Consider the following 27,729-nt stretch of genomic DNA (forward strand, 5'->3'; position numbering starts at 1 on the left):
CTCGGAAATCGGAATAGATCATACATTTTATTATTAGGTAGTTGTGTTGATTTTGTTTATTTAACTCTGCTCATTCAAATAAGAAAATTGGTCGATAGGTTAGGTGAAAATGCCTCGAAACTTCTCTATAGTTGCAGTATGTTTTCAACTTATAGTATTGGTTCAGTGTGCTAAACGGTTCCACTTGGGTCGTAGTAAAGGAGGCAATTTAGGTGAACCGGCGGGTATTGTAGCCGTAAAGCTGCCCCCAGCACAATGGTTCATGCAAAAGCTGGACCACTCCAGCCCTACAGATGCCAGGACTTGGAAACAGGTAAGATTTATTCTTGCAAATAACTTATTTTTCAAACTTTGTTTACATAATTAATAACCTCATATTATCATCTATTCGTTATCTTTTTTGCATGTTATTTTACTTTTAGTGTTCCGTACGTCCGAATGGAAAACCGGAACCCTTATAGGATCAGTCATGTTCGGTTTGTCCATCCGTCTGTCATATCCAATTTGCTCCTAATCGACTATGTTGTTAACACAAAGGAAATAAAGATATCTGCTTCTTATTAGCAAACTAGTTTATTACCTACTGCTTTATTTGGTTTCAGCGCTACTTTGTCAACGATAGTTTCTATGACTTTAATAATCCTGGACCTATTTTCTTGATGATTGGCGGTGAAGGCCCCGCAAGTGCCAAATGGATGGTGCAAGGAGCTTGGATAGAATATGCTAAACAGTTTAATGCTTTATGCATACAGCTGGAGCATAGGTACTATGGACAAAGCCACCCTACAAAGTAAGCTATGACATAGCTGGAACTTGTTATTCTGACACTGTTGTATCTTCTTTAATCACTACCCTTATTATAAATGGAAAAGTGTGTTTGTTTGTTGGCTTATTGGTTTGTACTTCAATCACTTCACAATGCAGCAACAGATCAACATTTTTTTTTGCATTGGTATTGTTAAAGACCTGGAAAGTGACACCTGCTACTTTTTATCCTGGAATAATAAAGACTTCCCATGGAATTTTTAAAACCTAAATCTATGCAGACAAAGTCGCGGGCATCAGCTAGGTTACATATAAAAAATCAGCTTCCATCACATATGTTCATATTCTAAAGGTAGTTGATGGATTCGCTTTAAGTTTTTACACAATGTCGCATTTCTATATGAGTGTTTTGATGAACTTTTAATCCCAATGTTAACACAAAACCATTTTACAAGTGAGTCATTTTTATTTTTAGAAGTAAATAGTTCCATTATAGAGAGAGAGAACCAGCACGTGCCAGACCTTGCGTATTTTATAAAAGCTGAAAGTTTCTCTGCATATTGTCCCCAACACTGGAAGGAATGTTTGTTTGGATATGGTTTGGATCATGATAGCTTTAGGAGATAACAGGTAAATAAAGGTGTAAAAAATCTTACGTCAAAGGATAAAGTTAATTTTTTTTATATTTTTCTCAAAGTAGTATTAGAAATCACGTCATGCATTGCCAGACATTTAGTGTCGTGAGAACCCCCGCCAGACACGCTTAAACGCTATAATTTATTAAACTTTAAAGTTGTCTGGTAGGGGGTTGCCACCATATACTAAGTGTCTGGCAATGCATGACGTAATTACTAGTATGTACTATTCTTAAGAAAATGTAAAAAATTAGACTACACTTTAACATAAGATATTTTACAGCTTTATTACCTGTTATTTCCTAAAGCCACCATGATCCAAACAAACGTTCTTTCCAGTGTTGGCGACAATACGCAGAGAAACTTTCAGCTTTTATAAAATAAGGAAGGTCTGGCACACGCTGGCTCTTAGGCCATTATGTTCCACATCCTACAATCTTTGTTTGATAAGTATACAATATAATTAATGGTTTGTGTTATATTATTTATCAAGTATGTATTTGTCCTCTTTAAATTATTTCTGACTACACTATGCCCGATCAATATAAGACACTTTTGTAATACTCTATTGTTTTTGTTTTCATTCTTTCAGAGATCTCAGTACGAAAAACCTGCTATACTTGTCATCGCACCAAGCTCTCGCCGACTTAGCAAACTTCATATCAGCAATGAACGACAAATACAAGTTTAACAGAGAGGTGAAATGGATCGCCTTTGGTGGATCATACCCTGGATCATTAGCTGCATGGCTCAGGCTGAAGTATCCACATTTAGTCCATGCAGCAATTTCTTCTAGTGGCCCACTGTTGGCTAAAGTTAATTTTATGGGTAAATATGTTCTTACTAGCTACTGAGCGTTCCTCTGCAACATCATTTAGATTTTTTAAGAATCCTGTTGTAATTTCTAAAACTTCTTTCTTAGGAGAAATGTTGGTGCCTCGTTTCAATTTCTTAGGGTTATCTGGCTATGTAATTAAATACAAAATGCACTGTTTTTCCACTTATTTAATGTGAGAATGCAATAAAAAATCACAGTAATTATAAAAAATTGCTGTTCTTTCACATTAACACTTGGTTGCAATCAGACCTACTAGCAAGTGATGATACAGCCTAAGATAGAGTGTGTTTGCCTTCAAGATGCCTATTAACTCTTAAATTGAAGTACCTATACTAAAAAGGGAGGAGAAAGTTGATGCTGTAAGGGTATTAAGCTCTCTCACTGCAGGCCTTAAATTATCAAACCTATCCAATTCAAATACGGGTTTAATTAATATGTGCAACTGGGTGGAATCTACATCGTCGGCATTATTTGTTCTCGTGGCAACTGGCAATGTAATTACAACTCTATTCAAATTCCATCAGCTTGATATTTAAATATCTGCAAAGAGGAGCTTATGCTGTTCATAGTTCTGTTGGACTTATCATTGGACCTTATCGTACAGTGTTTTATTTATTTTATTAATTGATCAAAGTCAAAGCCCCCGTGTTTTTATATCATTGTTTTATTTTTTCAGAATACTTCCAAGTTGTCGTAAATGCTTTACGCGAAAAAACCGGTGACGAAGACTGTGTTACTCGGGTGAAATTAGCACACCAACAAATCGAGACATTCCTTAAGACGGCTCCTGCAGTTATTGAAAAAGAGTTCAAGTATGTACCAATTACATACTAGGTTTTTTTTAAATAAACTTCTTTAGGCGCAACATAAGAAATTGCTTGAGTAGCACTTTTCATACAAACGTAGTTGGGTTTTCACTTGGATACTAATCATTCAAACTCAATGAAATTTTATAGATACACTAGCTGATGCCCGCGACTTCGTTCGCTTAGAATTGGGTTTTTAAAATCCTGTGGGAACTCTTTGATTTTCCGGGATAAAAAGTAGCCTATGTCACTCTCCAAGTCTTTATCTATATATACCGTTACACAAAACCACGTTAATCCGTTGCAACGTTACGACGTGATTGAAATACAAACAAACAAACCAATAAACAAACACGCTTTCGCATTTATAATAAGGGTACTGATTCTAGGCCACAGATACAAGTCTGAGGTTTTCCATATTTCCGTGACAATGTGTAGTTTTAAAGCAGATCACTGCCTATGTGACTTCATACTCTATCGAGTGGGTGGCACTATAAGACAATAGTGAAAGGTGAGGACTCCCAGAAATAAGGATATAGCTTACTGCTCCATTACTTATTCCAGGTTACTTTGACTCTCACTCAAAACAAGAGTTATATCCCTCTGACATAACTCAATCTCTTTTAAAACGTAAGTAAAGTCAGTCACTGTACCCTCTATACATCTCAGCCTTTTAGAGAGAGAGGGAAATATTGATATTTTATTTTCAGAGTATGCAAACCGTTCTCAAAGGCTTCCAAAAACGATATGAAGAACTTCTATAGTTCTATAGCAGACGATTTTGCCGATCTGGTTCAGTACAACGAAGACAATCGCATCGGTGACAAACGACGCAAGACAACTACAATCAATACGGTGACTAAAAGTTCCGATTAGAATAGAATAGAATCTATATATATAAAAGGAAAAAGTGACTGACTGACTGACTGACTGACTGACTGACTGATCTATCAACGCACACCTCAAACTACTGGACGGATCAGGCTGAAATTTGGCACGCAGATAGCTATTATGACGTAGGCATCCGCTAAGAAAGGATTTTTGAAAATTCAACTCCTAAGGGGGTTAAATAGGGGTTTGAAATTTTGTAGTCCACGCGGACGAAGTCGCGGGCATAAGCTAGTAGAATATATTTTTATTCAAGTAAACTTATACAAGTGCTTTTGAATCGTCAACTAGTTTAATTTACCACTGGTTCAGATTGTTTTGTTTATTATTGTTACATTGGCTTGCGCTTGACGATGTTCTAGGTTTTTTTTTTAATTTTTTTTTATTGCAAGTTATACTTGGCAGAAAACTAAAATTCTTTTAGATGCGATTTGATAGTAACTCAGATCTTTTTTCGGACAGAAGTTGCCTTCGCGTTACTTCTGTCCGTAGTTAACATGGCCGTAAAACAGAATAGCTGTTTTGATGAATAGTTGGTGTGATCGATTTTAAAGCCCCTAAAAATCCATTATTATTTTACATGTCCTTGTTTGGGTCGTAGAAATTTATATTATTGTTTAACTACAATTTGAACTTAATCACTCCAGAAGATTCATAAAAAAATAGCTGTGACATTGTGTGTGAAGTAACACAAGTGTACCAATACGGGTTCCGTTTTCATTTGGACGCATGGAGTCTTAAAAACTGAATCATTAAATTTTCAGGTGTGCAGTATGCTTACACAGCATCCTGAGACGCCTGAATACAAAAAGTTGGCTGAATTTAACTCTATAGTTCTCAAAGAATCAAACGAGACGTGTCTGGACTATGATTATACTAAAATGATCAATGAACTTAAAAATGTCTCTTGGAGTTCGGAACAAGCGGAAGGAGGTGGGTATTATCTATTTTTAAAAGCTTTTTACTAAATTATATCCATGGAGAGAAGTTAGTATAAGGCCCTCTCTGTAATTCCATACAAGTTACAGATACAAAAACTCAGTGGGCGTTAATGATTTCGAGTGGCCAACCAATCACAAACCTGTTTTCATAAACATTCGAAATTCAATTCGAAAATTTCAAAACACATTCAAAAATATAGTTTCATTCTTCACTCCGTGGATAGAGTATAGTTTTATTCGTTTGTAGGTATTATGCGTACAAAATGATATCTCACGCGCCATTTTAACTTAATGTGTCAACTGTCATGTTAAAGTACGATTTTAGCCCTTGTTTTAATGGAGAGGAGAACCCAAGTGAACCGTACTTTTGACATGACATTTGACACATAGAGTTAAAATGGCGCATGCCAACTCATTTTGTACAGACTATAAATTGTCATTCCGTCGACATTGGTACAGGCAGTAAATATTGCAAATTTACCAAAAGAAAGTTAATTATATTGTTATCCCTTTCATAACGCTCCTTACAGAAAAGAATTGCACTCGATTTAGACCTGTATTTTAGTAATTGCTTTACTTGTAAAGAAAAGCATCGTGATGAAATCTGCATGCCTGAGAGTTCTCCATAATGTTCTCAGCGGTGTGTGAAGACTGCCAATCCTCATTTGGCCAGCTTGGCAGACTATGACGAACCCATGGCTTGGCTTGGCTTAATTTAGAATTATTAATAAGCCGAACCGAACTGAAATAACCGGAAAAGACCACCTACTGTGTCTCATCTCCAATGATATCTCTATAATATTATAATATTTCAGGTCGCCAATGGATGTATCAAACTTGTACAGAGTTCGGTTTCTATCAGACATCGTCGGGCGAAGTAGAGGTATTCGGCAATCAATTCCCACTGGATTTCTTCATACAACAATGCCAAGACGTCTTTGGCACTAAGTATGTACTTTTTACTTTATTCTCGTGTTCAATTTTAATAATTAAATCTGAAAATTAAAAATCAACACAATTAACGACATTACAAATATCTAAACCACCTTTCGTGGAAGACATTGAACTATACCATATAGCGATCCAAGAAGAGATGACAGTGTTTCCACGTTAACTGGCTGTCAATAGCTAGGTATTTTTCTTCAGTATACCGTTTAGTTCTAAAGTTATTTGTTGGAATGTGTATCGGGACTTCTTTGTTGTTTGCTTTAAAATAATTCAGCTCGTTTTTGATAGATTGAAATAAAGAAAAAAAGAAAAAAATGCATTTATTTGTTGTTGGTGTCACAGATAAAAACAAAGTACAAATGTAACATTTTCATCTGTGACACCACCCCAAATGGGTTAATGACAATGGGTATGGTAATGGGCATGGTATTGACAGCAAGTAAATTTTATTGGAACTAGATATGTAAAGTGTTGAGATCTTCTAGTGCTGATTTTATTAAGTCATCGATTGAGTGTCCATAGTAAAATATACATATTGTATCGTCAGCATGTAGCCTGACTTCTCCATCTAAGATAAATCACTAATATCATTGACACATATTTAAAATAACAGAGGCCCTAGTATAGCCCTGAGGATTTCCGCAATTAATTGGCTGAGCATCACTTTGATAATTGCCAATTTAAAAAAAATTGAAAATTCAACCCCTAAGGGGGTGAAATAGGGGTTTGACATTTGTGTAGTCCACGCGGATGAAGTCGCGGAAATAAGCTTGTAATCACTTAACATCAGGTGACCCGCCTGCTCGTTTGCTCGCCATTTTTATAAAAAACTAGATGATGCCCGCGACTTCGTCCGCGTGGATTCAGGTTTTTAAAAATCCCGTGGGAACTCTTTAATTTTCCGGGATCAAAAGTAGCCTATGTCCTTCCCCGGGATGCAAGGTATCTCTGTACCAAATTTCATCAAAATCAGTTAAACGGATGGGCCGTGAAAAGCTAGCAGACAGACAGACAGACACACTTTCGAATTTATAATATTAAGTATGGATAGTATGGATAACTACGTCTTGATGTCAAACCGCTTGACCGTCTCGGAGGACGGTACTTTTCCACTTGTACATGCGCAGTCATACTAATAAGATAACGCATGTGCTCTTTACCAATCAATAACTGAACTATTGAACATCGCAATTGAGCTCCCCTGGCCAACGCCTCAGTCGAGGTAAAGGCGCGCTAGCAGAATGTCTCATTCACCTGAGCCTGAAATTCCTGTAGAGATGACCGACCCGGCCGAAAACCAAATTACTGAGAGTCCGCCCAAACGGGTCAGGCCTCCTAACATCATCAATTTTTTCAATTTATTCTCTTTTTCCCTGGATTACTTCGCTGATTCGACGGGAAAAGTAGTGTTCTCATTAGTTTAAATCGATAATCAAGTCATGTACTTTTTTTTTGATTTGCTGATTATCTTGTTCGTGCGGAACTCTTCTATGTCTTTTGTTGCAAGTAGTGCCAAGTGACTTTACATCACGACGTAGTTAAACGATCCAGACGTGCTCCGTAAGTACTCTATCGTTACATTCAATGTATTCGATTTTATCATTATCAATGATCATATAGAACTTATCATTAATAAAATCAATAGTTTGTTTCATTAAAGATAGATAATTTATATAAATCATTGATCATGAAATAGTCGGCGTATATAAATTGCTCTCGATTACAAACATTTTGCGAAGTATTGTTGCGAATTTTTTGTATAAATTATGGTGATGGGTTTATAGGTGTCGAGTATAGCTGTTTTAAATCGACTAAAATGGCTGATGCGAATTTTCAGACGCCATCTTGTAATTTAACATCAAACACAAAATGGCGGAAAATCAATACCAGTTTCTTGATCAATACCTGGTTAGCGTTAGTAGTCTAGAAAGATATGCGCGCGCAATTGAAATCGCGACCAACTAGCGAGAACTTTCGCTCGCTTCATTTTGAGATCCACTTATCTCGGAATATATTTGTGCAAGCATAAACGGTTGCTTGACAATACTAAGGTTTCGGATGTATTAGGCAAATAGTTTGCGGCTGACTGTTTGCTTTTTATGTATTTTACGCGTATAGCGGAGTTTGGCTCACTCGGCTGAGTGGCTATCTATAGCTCTTTATATCGCCCGGTTTTCACCTAAGTGGAGCGGAGAGGAGGAGGTGTGTTCAGTGGGCCAATCAGGTTTTTAAAAGATGACGTCGTAATTTTTCAGGTCATATATTAGGTTTGCAGCTGAGGATCAGCTAGCCAACAGTCAGCCGCAAACTAATTGCCTAATGTGTCCGAAGCCTAAACTATGAATTACAGGTATTTGTATTAGAACTATTGTATATTTGTGCAAGACCATATTGCGTATACTTCATTAAGTACAGCCAAACGTCTTCTTTCTTGTTGTGCGCACTTTTTATGAGGTAAAAGTTAAAAAGACTTCCTGAAAGCAATAATTTTTGGTTTTTACTTCCATTTTATGCGTTAATTCTCCTTGTTTTAATTAAGTAGCTTATGACCGCAACTTCGTCCGCGTCTTATTTTGATTTTAAGAAAACACTTGGATAAAGTTATAATAATTGTCATTATTCCATGACAAATACGGTTGAATATGGCTGTCGATAAAAAAATTATATGTTCTAAGAAAAACCTCGCGTAGCATTATTATGGTTTTTTTTTGCTTTTCGTTGTTTCTTAATCGCAGAAAAGAAATTTTTTTTTTTTTTAGTATCGTAGAAATTTCCATAATATATCCAAAAATGTCGCAAAGATGGTTATGATCAATATTAGGGCGTGTTTTTGGAAAAGTGCGCGCGCAGGCTGTTTGGCGCTTGTTGATTTGTGTTCGCTATGTAATAAGTGGATAGAGTTCAAATATGCGGAACTTAAAATGTGACCCCATCAATCAATAATAACTGGGTGCAGTGACATGCGCATCCGTTTCTCTTGCGCCGTAGAGTGCATCTTTTATAATTTCAGCCATCAATCAATAGTCATGTTCGTTTGCTTTTTTGTGCGCATGTACCATGCACATAGATAGAGTTCAAACATGCGGAACTTAAAACGCGAGCCCATCAATCAATAATAACTGGGTGCAGTGACATGCGCATTCGTTTCTCTTGCGCCGTAGAGTGCATCTTTTATAATGTGAGCCATCAATCAATAGTCGTGTTCGTTTTCTTTTTTGTGCGCATATACAATGTACATAGATAGAGTTCAAATATGCAGAAGTTAAAATGTGAGCCCATCAATCAATAGTAACTGGGTGCAGTGACATGCGCATTCGTTTCTCTTCCGCTGTAGAGTGCATCTTTTATAATGTGAGCCATCAATCAATAATAACTGGGTGCAGTGACATGCGCATTCGTTTCTCTTGCGCCGTAGAGTGCATCTTTTATAATGTGAGCCATCAATCAATAGTCGTGTTCGTTTTCTTTTTTGTGCGCATATACAATGTACATAGATAGAGTTCAAATATGCAGAAGTTAAAATGTGAGCCCATCAATCAATAATAACTGGGTGCAGTGATATGCGCATTCGTTTCTCTTGCTCAGTAAAGTGCATCTTTTACCATGTGAGCCATCAATCAATAATAACTGGGTGCAGTGACATGCGCATTCGTTTCTCTTGCGCCGTAGAGTGCATCTTTTATAATTTCAGCCATCAATCAGTAGTCGTGTTCGTTTGCTTTTTTGTGCGCATTACAATGTACATAGATAGAGTTCAAATATGCAGAACTTAAAATGTGAGCCCATCAATCAATAATAACTAGGTGCAGTGATATGCTCATCCTTTTCTCTTGCGCCGTAGAGTGCATCTTTAATAATGTGAGCCATCAATCAATAGTCGTGTTCGTTTGCTTTTTTGTGCGCATGTAGCATGCACATAGATAGAGTTTAAATATGCAGAACTTAATATGTGAACCCATCAATCAATAATAACTGGGTGCAGTGGCATGCGCATCCTTTTCTCTTGCGCCGTCTAGTGCATCTTTTATAATGTGAGCCATCAATCAATAGTCGTGTTCGTTTGCTTTTTTGTGTGCATGTACAATGTACACGGAACTTAAAATGCGAGCCCATCAATCAATAATAACTGGGTACTTTGACATCCGCATTCGTTTCTCATGCGCCGTAGAGTGCATATTTATAACGTGAGCCATCAATCAATAGTCGTGTTCGTTTGCTTTTTTGTGCGCATGTACGATGTACATAGAAAGAGTTCAAATATGCACAACTTAAAACGCGAGCCCATCAATCAATAATAACTGCATGTAGAGTGCATATTTTTAAATGTGAGCCATCAACAATAACTGGGTGCAGTGACATGCGCATCCGTTTCTCTTGCGCCGTAGAGTGCATCTTGAATAATGTGAGCCATCAATCAATAGTCGTGTTCGTTTGCTCTTTTGTGCGCGTGTATAATGTACACGGAACTTAAAATGCGAGCCCATCAATCAATAATATTTGGATGCAGTGCGCATCCCCCTTGCCCAGAAGAGTGCATCTGTGGATGTGAATCAATAAACTACGTTATAAGTAATATGGCCGAGTAATTCTCGATCAGTGCGAATCTATGTTATAAATTGAACCTACATGCAAAAGCTCAAGTTTTTAGACCTAGTGATTTGAACTGTACTCATACGTTAACATTTTATTTTCTGATATTATATATTATATAGATTAGAAAATTGTACATAAAGATTACTTTAAATGTAAGTTGAGTAGCTAATTGCCCCTATAACCGCAATTACCTCCTTGCGCAGAAAAGGTAAAGGTAAAGGGTTAACGAAAGGGTAAAATTCAAATATGTTTTCTAATCTATAAAATCTGGGTGGATGATGCGCGCGCCACTCTTATCTCTGCACCGAAAACTGGCAATTGCAGTGATTCCCGAACTTTTTTAGTGGACGGTCCTGTGATTGTGCGGGTTAGAAAAATATTATTTAATGCTAAGTAAATAAATTTATTACTGACTGGCTCATCGGCGCCTAGCCCGAACTCTTGTGCAGTGCTACCAAGGAGTGTAGCGGTAATTGATAAGCTTTGAACGGCGATCATAAACCTTGATTCTGATTTATGAGATAAAATGAAATCTTTAGTTTGTTTCTCTTTTTCGAGATGCAAAATGTAGAGCAAAAAGTAAAATGTGAGCCAATTCATTGATAACCACAGGGTGAGTGACATGCGCATCCTTGTCCGTTGCAGCAGGGAGTTCAGTGGTAATCATTAGGCTTTAGTTGGTGATCTTAAAGCTTATTATAATTTATGAGATGAAGATGCAGTGCAAAAATTTGAGTTTGTCTCTCTTTTTCGGGTAAGACGTAGAGCAAAAAGTAAAATGTGAGCCAATCAATCGATAACCACAGGGTGAGTGACATGCGCATCCTCGTCCGTTGCAGCAGGGTGTGCAGTGGTAATCGTTAGGCTTTAATTGGCGATATCAAACCTTATTATGATTTATGAGATAAAGATGTAGTGCAAAAATGAAAAGTGCCATCCAATCCATAGATAACTACAGTACGTAAAGTGACATGCGCATTTTTGTCCAATGCCCGAGGAGTGCAGCGATAATCGATAGGTTTTAATTGGAGATCTTAAACCTTATTATGATATATGAGATGAAGTTAAATTTTAAATTTGATTATTAATTGTCTCTCTTTTTGAAGCAAGATGTAGAGGAAGGGCAGCGGTAATTGATAGGCTTTGATCGACGATCTAAAACGTTATTCTGATTTATAAGATAACCAATATGGATTATGAATTTGACTTTGTGTTTCTTTTTCGGGTTAGATGTAGTATTAACAAAACGTGAGCCAATCAATCGATATAATCACACGAATTTGTGCAGAAAAGGTAAAATTTAAATATATCTTCTAATCAATAAAATCTGGGTGGACGATGCGCGCGCATCTGTTATCTCTGCTCCTAAAACTGGGAATTGCAGTAGTGCCCGAACTTTTTGCTTGGACGGTTTTGTGTTTTTGTGGATTCAAAAAATTACTTAATATGTAATGCTAGGTAATTTAATTTATAATATCTTATTATAATATTGAAATAAAAGTCTGATTCACTTACTGACTCATCAACCCCTAGCCCAAACCCTTGCCAAAGTGCCATCCAATCAACCGATAACTACATGGTGTAAAGTGACATGCGCATCCTTGTCCCTCATGTTACTTTCTGTTTTTATTATTATATAGATTAGAATATTATGTACCTACAAAGATTACAGTAAATGAAAATTGAGTAGCTAACTGCCCCTGTAACCGCAATCGCCTCCTTGTAAAGGTAAAATTTAAATATGTCTTCTAATCAATAAAATCTGGGTGGATGATGCGCGCGCATCTCTTATCTCTGCTCCTGGAACTGGGAATTGCAGTGGTGCCCGAAACTTTTTTCGTGGACGGCTAATCAATAAAATCTGGGTGGACGATGCGCGCGCATCTGTTATCTCTGCTCCTAAAACTGGGAATTGCAGTAGTGCCCGAACTTTTTGCTTGGACGGTTTTGTGTTTTTGTGGATTCAAAATATTAATTAATATGTAATGCTAGGTAATTTAATTTATAATATCTTATTATAATATTGAAATAAAAGTCTGATTCACTTACGAACTCATCAACCCCTAACCCAAACCCTTGCCAAAGTGCCATCCAATCAATCGATAACTACATGGTGTAAAGTGACATGCGCATCTCTGTCCTTCATGTTATTTTCTGTTTTTATGATATAGATTAGAATATTATGTATAAAGATTACAGTAAATAAAAATTGAGTAGCTAACTGCCCCTGTAACCGCAATCGCCGCCTTGTAAAGGTAAAATTTAAATATGTCTTCTAATCAATAAAATCTGGGTGGATGATGCGCGCGCATCTCTTATCTCTGCTCCTGGAACTGGGAATTGCAGTGGTGCCCGAACTTTTTTCGTGTACGACTAATCAATAAAATCTGGGTAGACGATGCGCGCGCATCTGTTATCTCTGCTCCTAAAACTGAGAATTGCAGTAGCGCCCGAACTTTTTGCGTGGACGGTTTTGTGTTTTTGTGGATTCAAAAATTAATTAATATGTAATGCTAGGTAATTTAATTTATAATATTTTATTATAATATTAAAATAAAAGTCTGATTCACTGCCTGACTCATCAACCCCTAGCCCAAACCCTCGTGCAGTGGTACCGGGTAGGGCAGCAGTAATTGATAGGCTTTGATCGACGATCTAAACCGTTATTCTGATTTATAAGATCACCAATATGGATTATCAATTTGTCTTTGTATTTCTTTTTTGGGCTAGATGTAGTATTAACATAACGTGAGCCAATCAATCGATATAATCACGACGTGTAGTGACATGCGCATTATCGTCCCTTGCGTTGGGGAGTGCAGCGGTAAATAATTAATAGGCTTAAAGCCTATTAATTATTTGGCTATATTTAACCTTATTCTGATTTATAAGATAAACAATTTGAGTTTGTTTTATTTTCATTTATGATGTAGTGTAAAAACTTGTAGTGCCATGTAAAGTGACATGCGCATCCTTGTCCCTCATATTCCTCTCTGTTTTATATATTATACAGATTATAGTAAATGAGAATTGAGTAGCTGAGTGCCCCTATAACCGCAATTGCCTCGTTTTGCAGAAAAGGTACAATTTCAATATGTCTTCTAATCAATAAAATCTGAGTGGATGATGCGCGCGCATCTCTTATCTCTGCACCGGGAACTGGTAATTGCATTGGTGCTCGAACTTTTGTCGTGGACGGTGTTGTGTTTGTGCGGATTAGCTATATGAAATCATATGTAATGCTAGGTAAATAACTATAGTATGCGTCTCAATATACTTAATTTAAAAAGATTTTACTTAAAAGGTTCAAATGGCCGTTCAGTTTAAATAAGAATTGCCCCTATAACCGCAGTTGCCTCTTTGTGCAGAAAAGGTTAAATTTCAATATGTCTTCTAATCAATAAAATCTGGGTGGATGATGCGTGCGCATCTCTTATCTCTGCACCCGGAACTGGGAATTGCATTGGTGCTCGAACTTTTGTCGTGGACGGTGTTGTGTTTGTGCGGATTAGCTATATGAAATAATATGTAATGCTAGGTAAATAACTATAGTATGCGTCTCAATATACTTAATTTAAAAAGATTTTACTTAAAAGGTTCAAATGACCGTTCAGTTTAAATAGATCAAGAATTGCCCCTATAACTGCATTTTCCTCTTTGTGCAGAAAAGGTTAAATTTCAATATGTCTTCTAATCAATAAAATCTGGGTAGATGATGCGCGCGCATCTCTGCTCCCGGAACTGGAAATTGCAGTGGTGCCCGATCGTTTTTCGTGGATGGTTCTATGTTTGTGCTCATTGCTTCAAAAATTTGAAAAATGTAATGTTAGGTAAATAAAATTATAAAATGCATCTAAATACACTTACTTTAAATATATTTTACTTAAAAGGTTCAAATGGCCGTTCAGTTGTAAATTGATCGAGAGTTAATGCTTTGACTGGTTGTTGCGGGCAACAAGTTTTCTGTCATATCTGGTAATCAATAATATCAGGGTGCAAATGATGCGCGCATCTTTGTCCTGCGCTGTCAAGTGCAACGGTAATCAATAGTTTTAGGCGCAGCAAACACCCACGGAGGGCTGTACACGCAGCTTTATTTACATTGACATATGGTTGATATTCGTTAATCGAGAATTAGTGGCAATGATTGTATTGGTGTGCAGGCAAGATGCGCGCAACAAGTTTTATGTATTTCATATCTGGCAATCAATAATATCGGGGTGCAAATGGCGCGCGCATCCTTGACCTGCGCTGTCAAGTGCAACGGTAAAATCAATCTTTAGGCGCAATGCACTGCCATAGAGTGGAGTGCGACTGAGACTTACCTTTATTTACTTCGACATACGGTTGATATTAGTATACTGATATGATAGACCGAAAATAAAGGAGGCGGTTCAAAGGACTCTTTGTAAAGGAAGCTGAGAGTTGTTATCAGAGACGCTGTGTTGAGATTCACTAAATTATGAATATTGAGTCTGGCAATAATACATAAAAGCTCTCATATAAATTCCATTGTTATAGTATTATATCCTTTGAAAATATAACTCTCGTATAAATTCTATTCCCCTAATAATATATTTATTAAAAATATAATCCCGTTCATCCTAGATGATATTTTAATAGTGGTCTGGTTTAAGAAACCTTCTTTATATAGGTGCGGTTTTTTCGGACGGGCGGATGTAGGGTGCAAAGGTCATTTTCACTAAAATGGCCGCCAAACAGAACAACTGTTTTAAGGCCTTTTCATAGAAGTGTTTTAAAGTAACAAGTAGTTAGTGCAATATTAAAAGCTCTAGTTTTTACTTGCTACTTGATGAGTGTTCTCACTCTTAAAAAACTCTCTTCTCACTCTGAGAGGAGACCCGTGCTCTAGTGAGCCGGCGATGGGTTGATCATGATGTGTATGTTACAGATTTGACGCGGAGTTTGTGAGCGCGGGAGCCGAGTGGACCAACCGAGCGTACGGCGGCTTGGACATCGCCGCCGGACGGGTCGCGTACGTGCACGGGTCGGTGGACCCGTGGCACGCTCTCGGCATGACCACCACGCAGGACAACGATGCGCCTGCTATCTTCATTGAAGGTCAGCTTCTATTGTGTATTGATACCCGCGTGTAATTTTCTTATTATAAGACTTTATTATTTCTAAAACTGTTTTTCTCTCTTTTTTCCATTTTTTATACTATTTACTTTTTAGGCAGCAGCGTGACACTTTTTGCCTTTTGAATATTATAATTTTTTAATTCTTTGATTCCCCTAATTACCTAGTGCTCAATTACTTAATATTTGACAGGAAAATGTCGATTCCTCCGAGTTTCCTCACTCTAGTTCACTTTGCTAAGGTTAAATCGTACTTTTAACATGACTGCACGAAAATACGCACATATCTAGAGCAAATATGGCGAGTTCGTTCTCATATACATTATACATAAACACTGTTGTTACTGGGTGCAGGTACAGCTCATTGCGCGAACATGTATCCGCCAAGCGCCGACGATCCGGCGAAGCTGGTCGCAGCTCGCATCGAGGTGCAGAGCTATATCGGCTCGTGGCTGAACCTTCCTTGACCCTCGGGTGTGACGAGGCTCTGAGGAGGAACGCTCCGCATCATGTGGGGGCGGCGGAAACGACGGCGTATGTAAAAGCTTCTCTAATCCAAGGCTCCCAACTTTTTTCGACGGTCCTCCTAACGCTTTTATAGATTTATTTACTCATTGCGTTTATTTAAGCTCAGTGTTTCCATAACTGTTCCTTTGTAGTAGATTCAATATTGTATTTGTATTGTTAAGGAAATAAGTGCGCATTTATATCCCAAATGTATGAAGTCGTTCGCCATGCGTATTCGGAGGGGCTAGACCGGATGGTAAGGAAAAGATTTAGAAAACATCTAGTCGCGTTGCTAATTTTTCTATCTTGTGTTTGGATTAGTTTTATCGTCGAGGGTCGTTTATTTTGCCTTGAAAGGAGGAAGAATGCTTTACTAACTTTGTGCAGATATTCTAGACTCAGCCGAATCTGTCTAGATTTGAGACGGGAGGGGGGGGGCTGATGGCTGGGTGGGGGCCTATGGGGACGGGACTAAAGTGGGCAACATCGGTATGGTCCGGGAGGAAAGGGAGATTAGGCAATTTGAACACGAACATGGACGAATGTTGGTTCTGAATTTGTCCGAAGTGAAATTGTGAAACAAGAACTGTTGCTATGCGCTATGGTGTAGTGGAGTATCTCGCCCGTTACGGTGTTAATAACATCGTAAAGGCCATTTTGATTTCCTCAATATGTTCACATAATTCTTTTCAAATTTGTATACTTTCAGAAATATTTATAGCATCTGTTTTCCTTTGCCACTTACTACCATTCAATATCTTAATTTTTTTAAATAATCATAGTTTTATTGATTTATCATAAGTGATTAATGATTACATGCCATGGCGAATACATAAGATCAAATAAATTAAAGATAACGTAATGATTACTTAACACAAAATGACAAACTTCTTAACATTGTTTGTCATGTTTAGAGTATGTTGAGGAACTTTATAGAGAAATGCACCACTCTACGCTTAAGCTAAACTTGATTTTGACTGAAATAAATGCGCATTTATCAAATAGTAGTAACAAACCAACATTTGCCGACTCTGGCTATTGAAGAAAATTGTCTTGCAAAGAGGATAACGAATGTTTAACATCTCAGAAAGCACAGAGGTTTCATTTTATTTGTCTTGTATACATTGAAAAGCGTTTTCACATATGAAATACTATACAACAGCATAAACAAAAGGCCTAATTCAATTTAGAGTGTTCACTAAAAAAAAACTGCCAACAAAATTCAAACACCTACGAGTGCCAACAAACTCTTTCTTCTTAACGATAATAATAATAATTGAAAACAAAAAGGAAAATTGTCAGTAGCCTTGTTCATTTGTGAAAACGTGACTCACTCTATTTACTTGGAAACGTAATCTAGGAATCTTTGAGAATTTACATGAATTATATTATTAGTAGACGGTACGGTGTACGTCACTGCTAGATTTATTATTAAGATGAGGTTCGAAGATGTAGTAAAATAACTGTCGGATCAGATTTAAAATCTTAATATATTTAAGTAATGGACTCTAAATGTATTAAAGGGCCCTAACAACTTTTTTGACGTTCAAACTGCTCTTTAGATTATTCTTGACCTATTATTACCTGTTTAGACTCAACAAGATGTGCGATTTACGCGATTGAAATGTAAAAATCGGCGAGACAAATTTCGTACTTGTTGTTATCCCGGATGTGACGACTTATCACCGGCAATTCTACACGACGCGGCGGCTTCGCGCACTTAGCGCACTTAGCACCGGAACGGTCAGCGGTTTAAGTAGGGGCACTAAGTAGGGGCACTAAACCACCATCAATCACGACAACATTACGGCCATTTGCAAATCAATACCTGATACGTCCTTGACAACACTGAATACGACAAGCTTTGTATCTAAGCTATACCGGAAAAATACGAATAACGAGAGGATTGAGGCCATTGGTTTTCTTGCGGCGGGGTAGCTATATCACGGCTTCTCATTTGAATTTGTCAGTTCGGAAATAGTGGGTGCGAAAGAGTTCAGTATATATTTCTAATGGTCGAGCTAAAAGGATTTTATTCGTGATGTCAGCTGTATCCAAAGCATAGAAAACCATAGTTGTCGAAAATAAACTCCATTCAGACGATTCCGATTTTCGCTATGATGTTTACATTATTATATATTCTATATATTTTGTAATGATATTTGTTCATAATATTTTTTGATGTTGTAATATAATTGTTTGTTCATGACGCATGGCAGCCGCAATTGTTAGTACGTCCATGAACAAATGGAAAAACGTTAAAATTTACTCAATTATTATACACTGAGGGGTAACATTGGAAAAGAGGGGGCAGTGCACCGATGCCACGCGGGGTAGAACACGACTAGAGGGTTGGTTGTGGCATGGGTGTGCGAGTCAGAAACCCATCGATGGCGATCTTTACGAACAAAGCGACAACTTGTAACCTCTATAAAGCAATAAGGTTTGGTGTTTTATGTTTGGTTTATTTTCTCTTGATATTGTAACCGCAACCAAGGAAAACTACCTCATGGTGCTTATGAACGGCAACCGAGGTCTCCTTCGCGGCACGCACGCCTAGCGGGAACCTTTCAACGATGACCCGTGCGACGAAGGCAATCTTGGAAACCAATCGCGCTTATTAAATTAAATCAATTCACGAAGACGACGGCAACATTCTACCGCTATTAACATCCGCGGCCTCTTTTCAACGTAGTTAATCGTTAATTTTTTACTGAGTATTATTAAAATCGAAACTTTTTACGTGAGAAATTGTACAATATATCTCGGAATTTTTGTAGTCGAGTTACGGACTAAACACGACGCGGGTGCTTCGTATAGTGTCTACAATTATTTTTGATTTGAACTTAAGTTTTAGTCACCCGTTAGATCAATTTTTGGTGTTGTCATAGTTAATGAAGCGCCAGCACCGTGTTTGGGCGAAAAAAAAAATAGTAACGGAGCTAAGCAGTATGTGCCTTAAATCGGAATAGTACGCAACTATATTAAGCAAGAGTCCCATTTTCCTAGAATATCAACAGGTGCTCTGTTCATGTACAAACAACGTTTAGTAACGAAATACAAAGAAGTTATTTTTTATAGATGAAAGAAGAGTCCGCGTTATTATTTGCCAAAGGTTCCAACTGTATTGGGGTTTGTACAACAACAAGGCACCTTATTTGTAAAACTAGTTGTACGGCGAAAAATCGGATCGTCACCTCTCCAACCCATCTCCTAGTCGAGAACTTTAGTAACTAGGACGTGACGTGTTATTATCAGTTTGATTATATTTTCATTTAAACGAAACTACAGATGCGGCGACTTGACAGTTAAACATCCCTGTAACGAGAGTCTTCTATCTCTTCGGTTCTACGAGTTCCTCTCTAGGTTCTCGAGTTGATACCATAGACTGATGACCCTGACGATATGTGATAATAAAACCTGACAAGATTGCTCTCTGTTTCTATTATATTATGTATTGTCATTTAGTTCAGTTCGTAAAATGTGTTAAGCTTAAATTGCTGAAGAATAAAACTTTGATTATAAAATTGAAGCATAATTTAGTGAAGGTGATGACAGATCTTCAGGACTTTTAGAGGACTTTGTAATGTGTTTGAAGTTTTGCGAGTTTAAGGGTACGTGCCTTAATATAATATAGTATATGAAGATTATCTCCGGGTAGCGATTTACCAACCTGTAGGCTCGAAGTCTTACGGACCTGTCATCATAATTTCTGAGTATTGCCAACTCAGAATAGATTTTTTCGATGGTGTTTTCTTTGAAGCTTAATTTATTATTCAAATAATTGTATTATTTCTGTGATATTACTTCACCAGTTTAGATGTTATTGAAATTGTTTCTATTGCTTAATTTTTAAGTCATAATAGACTTAATGGATATAATACACCGTCTGGAAGATATTTGTGGTGTCTTGTAACTTACTTACTAGTATCTTATAACTCGTAACGTACTGACAACATCTAATTGTAAAAACAGACTACATCAATAACTTCACAGACGTGCAATTTGATGCGTTACACGACTCATCTCTACCGGGAAAAAATTCCTGGTTGTAGCATTTTGAACTGATACTATGATTACTATAGGGCTCGTTAATAAGATAGTCTGACATTAATTATACTTAGATCGGATGAGACAAATAAATAATTATTTATTGTTAGGCATTCCATCTCGCGGACTGGCTGGTTATTTCCGTGTTCACCGATTTATTTCCTTGGATAAATCACCACGGTTTAACCTATTACATAGAGAAATCGACGTAAAATAAGGTAAAAGTTGCAAAGGAGTGATGTGTGTCCGTCAAGAGCTACACATCCTCCCAACTCGATAGTAGATAATGTGAATTTTTTCGAAGTCTATCTAAATTGAATTGAATGGTAATAATTGATATTTTCCTTAATTTCCTAATAAACCATATATTATGATTGAGTAATTACAAAAAACTGGCGGTTCAATCAGGTTCTCGAATATATACAATGGTCATGATCCTACGATTAGTGACATGTTTAGACAAAAATCGGATTAAGAAAATGAAAAAAACAATAAACCAAATAGCTGAGAGATCATTCATCGATTACAATTATTTTGGAGCGAATAAATAAGAAAAGCGACCTGATTATTATTTTAAATTCTGATCCGATTGTTTATTCTACTATACTTGTTTTGTAGTTGGTTCCTTTTTAAGATTTCTATTCATTTAGTTGTACTTATTCATTCTGTTAACTTTATGTGACTCGTAAGAACTTTGTTATTTTGTAATGTTTAAGGGTTACGTTTGATTAAGCTTTATTGATGTTACATTACTTGTGTTTAACTTAGGTAACCTTTTGTTCCTCCAATAAGTAATACTAGAAAATCTTCCATGATGTTCTAGTATTACTGTCGTTGTTGAAGGGATTGGAGTATGAGAGACGGATAACAGAAAGTATAGATATAATCAATTCAATATTCTTAATATTTACAGTATATTTATAAATATATAATCTCGTTTTAATGCCTGCTGAGCCCGCGCTAGTGTTGTGTCTGATTCGAAAGGCGCTACGGATGCTTCTTCATTTTAAAGAGGATGGATTTTATTAGGGCCCCTGCCCTTTGTCGTGCGGTCAGTTGCATTACACTCTCTCTCACACTACTTTGCCCGCCGCGGGCTTTCGAGCGGGTGTGTGGTGCGGGCGGCCGTACAGCGGGCCCCGCGTAAACGAATACATCTCTACATGACTATTCACCACTAATGTTCTAACACCGAGCGAAGATATTCGAGTTAGAAATGCATACGTTTACGTTGGGTCCAAAGATTCGAGCTGCTGCTCTTGTTAAATGTTCTATTTGATGGAGTGTTAACTTACATGTATGGGAAAGGTGTTTCTTCGTAAGGTGAGGGGAAAACAGAACTATCAGTGCGCGTTTCAAAATTCCAATTTAATCATTGGACTATAAGGCCCACTTACACAAGGACACTATGTTTTGACGACCTCCCTGACGCAGTGCTAAACGCCGTGGTATTATTAGTGGGAGGTCCCGGATTTGATTCCCGGCAGGAGTTTGGAATTTTGTAATTGCTTAATTTCTGGTCTAGTCTGGTGGGACGCTTCGGCCGTAGCTAGTTACCACCCTAACGACAAAGCCGTGCCACCAAGCGATTTAGCGTTCCGGTACGATGCCGTGTTGAAACCAAAGGGGTTTAATAAAAACTACCATACCCCTTCCAGGTTAGCCCGCTTCCATCTTAGACTGCATCATCACTTACCACCAGGTGAGATTGCAGTCAAGGGCTTGCTTATATCTGAATCATAAAAAAGTAACTTTTTGGCAACCTCATTATGCTCATGCCAAAAAGTGGCAGCATTACTAACTTTAAGTAATTAATTAAATCAGTTTAACTAGGTTTATACAATTGTTAAATTCCAAAGTTTGGCTGCGGTTGCGGTATGTGAAGAAAGTTTCCCCTGACACGACACGGCGGACGGGCATTCGCTTAATTTACTCATCTATTATCGTATACGCATGTTAATCTCGATGTGTCGATGTTCGATGTCATAGTAGTCGATGTTGTGTGTGTACTTTCTCTTCTCCCAGAAATTACTTCAGCTCTCTGTCTGTGCACCGTAATCTCACGTTATGTTCCGACAGGTTGTTTTAAAATAACTTAATCGATTTCCTAAGTTTACTCGTTAACTTCTCATTTCAAACAATTATGGCATAGTTTTATATTTATAAGTCTGTTTTTATAAAATTAAACTATTTTTGTAACGAAATAATAATTATTTAATAATTTCGTATTCAAATTTCTCTTACACTTAAATAACAGTTTAAAAGGATTTTCACAATTGACATTCTGTATGTCTATAGCCGACTTAGCATAATCTGTGAAGTGAGCATTTACTTACAATTTGGTCTTAATTTACTACGTTGCGATTTTCACTAAAATAATCGAGTTCAAAATATTAATTACAATATATTCGACTAAAGTTATTCGAGTTTCCGACCTAATCATGACTAAAGACCATGGTGACAATATCAAAAATGAAACTACCTAATAAATAAAAAAGAACAACAAAATACCATATAAAAAAATACAACGGTATTCAAAGAACATCTATTCGAGTTTCAGTATAACTAACATCAATGTCAATACGAAATTACGACATAACCAGCATATAAGTCTATACTGTAAGTAAATGCACACTATTAAACTATTCACTATTAATCCAGCATATTTTAACTGAATAAACTTATAGGAACCAAATTTGTCTTTTATTTTCGAGCTCAAACTTGGTCAAGACGAACCCTCTGATATATTTATGGAATCTTGATCCAACAGCGAGTCAAATCTCCTTCCTTTTAGCATTAGCTCCATTGCCCTGAAAAGAAAAAAAAATGTAATTATTTCGGCAATCATGTCTAGTTTAGAGACCCAGGTTCGATTCCCGACCCCGCTGAATATTATTAGGAAACAATACTTGATAATGTAAAGGTACTTGATAATACAGCAAAACAATCTCTAAACTATGGATGGCTCTAACTAAACTAAATATTAATATCAGCCCATCGCCGGCTCACTACAGAGCACGGGTGAACTACTCAGAATGAGAACGGTTTTGGCCATAGTCTACCACGCGGGCCAGATGCGAATGTGCAGACTTCACACACCTTTGAGAACATTATGGAGAACTCTCAGGCATGCAGGTTTCCTCACGATGTTTTTCTTCACCGTTAAAGGAAATGATATTAAATTGCTTTAAACGCACATAACTGAAAAGTTGGGGGTCGGGGCTATGGGATCGAACCCTGGAGCCACCGAATAGGAAGACAGCACTTCAAGAAGAAGAACAAGAATTCCATAAATTCAGCCAATCACAACAGTTCCGATTGTAATAATGAATGAAGTTTTCCGGAACCGACCGACCGAGCAAGTCCGCATCAGCTAGTATACTCACAGCGACAGTAGGAACACGACTGCTTGTGTGGCCATCGTGAGGTAGAATATTGCGTTGATATACGGCGTGTTAAGAACAGCGTTGTATAGTTGCGAGTATATCACCGAAGCGAACATAGCCACTGCGTTCTCCATAACAGACAGAAATGCATATGCCACCCCTGGAACGAGAAAAGTTTGGTTGTCGAGTGTTCTATCGCATTGGTACTGATTTGGATCGTAACTAAATTTTATAGAGCAAGAACCCCGTAGGCTGACATACATAAATGTAAAAGCCTGTTAATAAAAGATTTAAAAAAAAAAAAAAAAAAAGAACCCCGTGGCGCCAGGCCTGCCTTATTTTCTGAGTAACGAAAATGTAGTTTGTGTGCTAACTCTCTGTTGTCTCTCTCAGTCTGTCAAACTGAGGGTCTCCTCTCAGAGGGAGAAGGGTTTTGGCCAAAGTCTACCACGCTGGCCATAGGCGGATTGGCAGACTTCACACACCTTTGAGAACATTATGGAGAACTCTCAGGCATGCAGGTTACATCAAGATGTTTTCCTTCACTGTTAAAGCAAGTGATATTTAATTACTTAAAACATACACGACTCCGAAAAGTAAGAGGTGCGTGCCCGGGGTCGAACTCCTAACTTCCGATTAGGAGGCGCACGTATAACTAACCACTAGGCTTGGCTATCACAGCTTTAGTACCCTTCTACTATAGATAGCGCTCCACAAATGTGACCCAAGTTTTAAGTTTTTACTACATAATACGTATGTTACGTACCTGCACCCTTTAACTGATTTCAAAAAAGGAGGATATGTATGTATACAAGGCCGCGATTATCGCTTTACCTCTCTCAGAAGGTGCGAGCACTTTTGACGTCATAGAACGTATCAGAGGAGCGACGCAAGGTCCCAAGGCAGCAACCGTGGCTCCTATATACATAGTGGAGTCAGTCTGTGCGTGAGCATAGGTAAAGTGTCCCGCCATATGCGCCGCTGCACCGAGCATCACGATTATCTGAAAAGAACTTTTTTGGTAAGAGTTTTTATTGAAATTAACTATTACAAGTACTTTTGAATCGTCAAATGCATCTACCACTAGTTCTAAATGGCTTTCCTACCGAGATAAACCAGCAATAAACTCGGCGGTTGCTCTGCTCTGTTCAAAGATTCGATTTATAACAGTATAAAAGTTTCTATACCTGCAGCAAAGACCCGCTAGAAAATGAGGAAAGCGGACGCTGCCGTCTGTTGCGCTCCCTGACGCACTTATGGGCCTTACAGCAGGCATAGTTAAACTGTTGTGTCGATATCAATGTGAAGGGACATATTTTCGCCAAATTTACAGTTCATCGACAGTATTTTAACTGATATTACCAGTTCAAATCGAGGCAGTTAGTTCATAATTGCAATCCAATATAAATTGCACGAGCTTATAATAGACTTACGGCTCAAATAAAATTGAGCCGCAAATCTTTTATTAATTACCTAATCTTCGATTGTGTTAAATGTTTTTTTTCATACTAGATTTTAATAGATTTTTTTTCCAACAATAACTATGATTTTTAATTGGATTAATTATTGGATCAATTTAAAAAACCAAAAAAGTCATTTCATAGTTTTAACACTTCTGTCGGCCATCCCCACTGACTACTAATTTTATTATAATTTTGCAGTACTTACCGTGTCTCTCCAGTTTAATATTTTCGTAAAAAGCGGTATGACAAAAAGCATAACGATCACATAGGCGGTGCTCAAATATGTTCTAAAATGACTGAAGTCGGTGGCGTCCCATTTGAATACGTTTGTCGTGTATAAGTACATAACTTGTCTTTCATCTGTAATAGTAAAATTTAATATCTATACGGTTATATAGAGGTAAAATTTATCAGTTTTGTATGTAGGATAGTAATCTCCAGAACTAATGATCCGATTCAGAAATTTCTTTCACCGATTGATAGCTACATTATTTCTGAGTGCTTAAATATATTCAAGATATAATATATAATATAAAATTCAAGATAAAATAATTATTCAAGATGTAATATATATAAGAAATAATTTAGTGAAATGGATGATGTTTCAAACAATCCAGCGTCGGTAAAATAGTTTATGTATGGTATGATAGGGATAAAAATAACAGGTCACAAATTCAGTTTCAGTTTTCACAATTCACAAGTTCAGCTTCTCGCAAACTAATGACCAACCTGACAACCAAAATGACGGTACATGACTAAAGCAAAATGTATATTACACAATTGTTTTGAGTGCATAGAATGCAATGGAAATTAGCAGGAAGCATATAGAAACAGTCTTCTATAATTCGATCTTTTCTTGCAGCAAACAGTTATTATAACAGAATAAATACAAACTTAGATCTTAAAAAATAGATTTTATAAAACGCACCTCTTTGGAATGTATAGAATGCCATGGAAATTAGCAAGAACCATAAAAACAATCTCCTATTATTCGATCTTTTCTTCGTCAAAGTCACAATCGTTTGTTTGATGTTGTTTAAGTCGAAGAAGTCTCCAATAGGGTTCGTGACTCGGGCCTCTCTCAGTGAGCGTTGTTCCGGCCTCGTCTGCCACTCAAGGAAGACGAAACAGTATATCGTGGAAACTAGCATCAGGCAAAAATTTATTGCGAACATCGCTGTAAAAGATTTGTTTACAACCCTAGTGTATAATAAGTTACCTGAAAATAAATACAAAATTATAGGTCAGTCAAAGATATTATTATAAAAATCCAGATTGGCAAAGTGCAATTAATAGCCTCATTTGGTGACAGAAGGGCGGGCTCATTTTTTGCGCAAAGGCTAGCCTCAGCCTGGCTGACCAACGCGAAAATGCAGCCAGTATTTTTGTCACCATTCAACGCGGGTATGATTTGTACAGTAATTAGATAAGGCTATCTTTAAGTTTTACTGTAATATTTTTGATTTAAACGAAGCTCATACGTTTGTGTTGTAAAAAGTAAAGACAAATTAGTATGCTATATAGTGAATGATAAGCATGCGCGTAGCGACACAAACTATGTAGATACTGGCACGGAGTTTACGCACCTTTACATAAAACGACACTTACGAGCATGCTTCAAAATAATATGGCCGCCCGTTACTAGTCTACAGAATTCGTTGAAGTCAATCATCTAGCATCGAGCGCCTGAAAAATTACTGGTGATCAATCACTAAGACTACTTTTCCGCTAAAATCACGGGTTTTACCATCTAAAAATTTTATTTAAAACTGTCAAACTGCGTCTGTCCTTTTCATATTACATTAGTAGAAAGAGGATGCGAATACTCTAAAATTAGGTTGTGCTCAGAATCAGTACCACTGTCAAGCTAAGCCTATCCTGCGAAAAATTAAATAATAATGAACGAAGCCCTTATTGTATAGGTTCCTAAACGCATACACACTACACGCTACGTACAAACGATCTCTATACATTTAATTCAATGCTGTGCAAGTTGAAGGCATTTGAAACTTGAAATGACGTCTAGCGGGATTATTCGCTAACTCAGTGTTCAACGAAGAATGGTAGCCACCGAGCTCATGTGACATTTATTTTTAATTCATTGAAGGTTTTCTACGAATAATCATTTTAATATTACACAGTGAAGCAGCAATGTAAAACCAACCAATGTCAAATGAGCTCAGTGACTAACACTCATCGTCACAACAGGGATCAGCATGCTGAAGTGCGTTTACACTTAACAGCTGCTCTATCTCTAATATATAAAAATGAATCGCTGAATGTGTTGCTGATCGCAAATCTCGAGAACAGCTGAACCGATTTCGCTAATTCTTTTTTTATAATATTCCTTGAAGTACGAGGATGGTTCCAACGGGGAGAAAAATTTAAAAAATTTGAATCGACTGTCAGGCGGAACGAAGTTCGCCAGGGCAGCTAGTACAAAATAGATATTTATTGAAACACTAGCTGACCCGGCGAATTTCTTACCGTCTAACAGCCGATTCTTTTTCAGGACTTTTTTAAATTTTCCCCTCCGTAAGAACCATCCTCGTACTTCAAGGAATATTATAAAAAAAGAATTAGCGAAATCGGTTCAGGTGTTCTCGAGATTTGCGATCAGCAACACATTCAGCGATCCATTTTTATATATTAGAGATAGAGCAGCTGTTAAGTGCAAACGCACTTCAGCATGCTGATCCCTGTTGTGACGATGAGTGTTAGTCACTAAGCTCATTTAACATTGGTAGGTTTTACATTGCTGCTTCACTGAGTAATATTAAAATGATTATTCGTAAGAAAGTAGCAAGGCA

The 27,729-nt window shown here is 37.3% G+C and overlaps 2 protein-coding genes across 2 annotated transcripts in view; one reads left to right on the plus strand and one right to left on the minus strand.

The window, feature by feature from the left end:
- On the plus strand, positions 1-22,437 carry LOC117995539 (putative serine protease K12H4.7). Its single transcript, XM_034983539.2, has 9 exons — positions 1-313; positions 603-790; positions 1,993-2,228; positions 2,915-3,050; positions 3,755-3,899; positions 4,697-4,865; positions 5,689-5,821; positions 15,327-15,496; positions 15,868-22,437. The coding sequence occupies exons 1-9, from the start codon at positions 110-112 to the stop codon at positions 15,978-15,980; spliced, it is 1,494 nt and encodes a 497-aa protein (XP_034839430.1). The 5' UTR covers positions 1-109; the 3' UTR covers positions 15,981-22,437.
- Positions 20,512-27,729, minus strand: part of LOC117995540 (lysosomal proton-coupled steroid conjugate and bile acid symporter SLC46A3) — a 12,972-nt gene continuing 5,754 nt past the window's right edge. The window contains exons 5-9 of the mRNA XM_034983540.2: positions 25,848-26,138; positions 25,125-25,279; positions 24,291-24,459; positions 23,457-23,616; positions 20,512-22,880 (exon numbers count right to left, since the gene is read on the minus strand). Of these exons, the coding sequence (XP_034839431.1) occupies positions 22,796-22,880; positions 23,457-23,616; positions 24,291-24,459; positions 25,125-25,279; positions 25,848-26,138 (860 nt within the window). The 3' untranslated portion in view covers positions 20,512-22,795. The remainder of the gene's footprint in view (positions 22,881-23,456; positions 23,617-24,290; positions 24,460-25,124; positions 25,280-25,847; positions 26,139-27,729) is intronic.

The sequence above is a fragment of the Maniola hyperantus genome, chromosome Z, assembly GCF_902806685.2.
Source record: "Maniola hyperantus chromosome Z, iAphHyp1.2, whole genome shotgun sequence".
Lineage (NCBI taxonomy): Eukaryota > Metazoa > Arthropoda > Insecta > Lepidoptera > Nymphalidae > Maniola > Maniola hyperantus.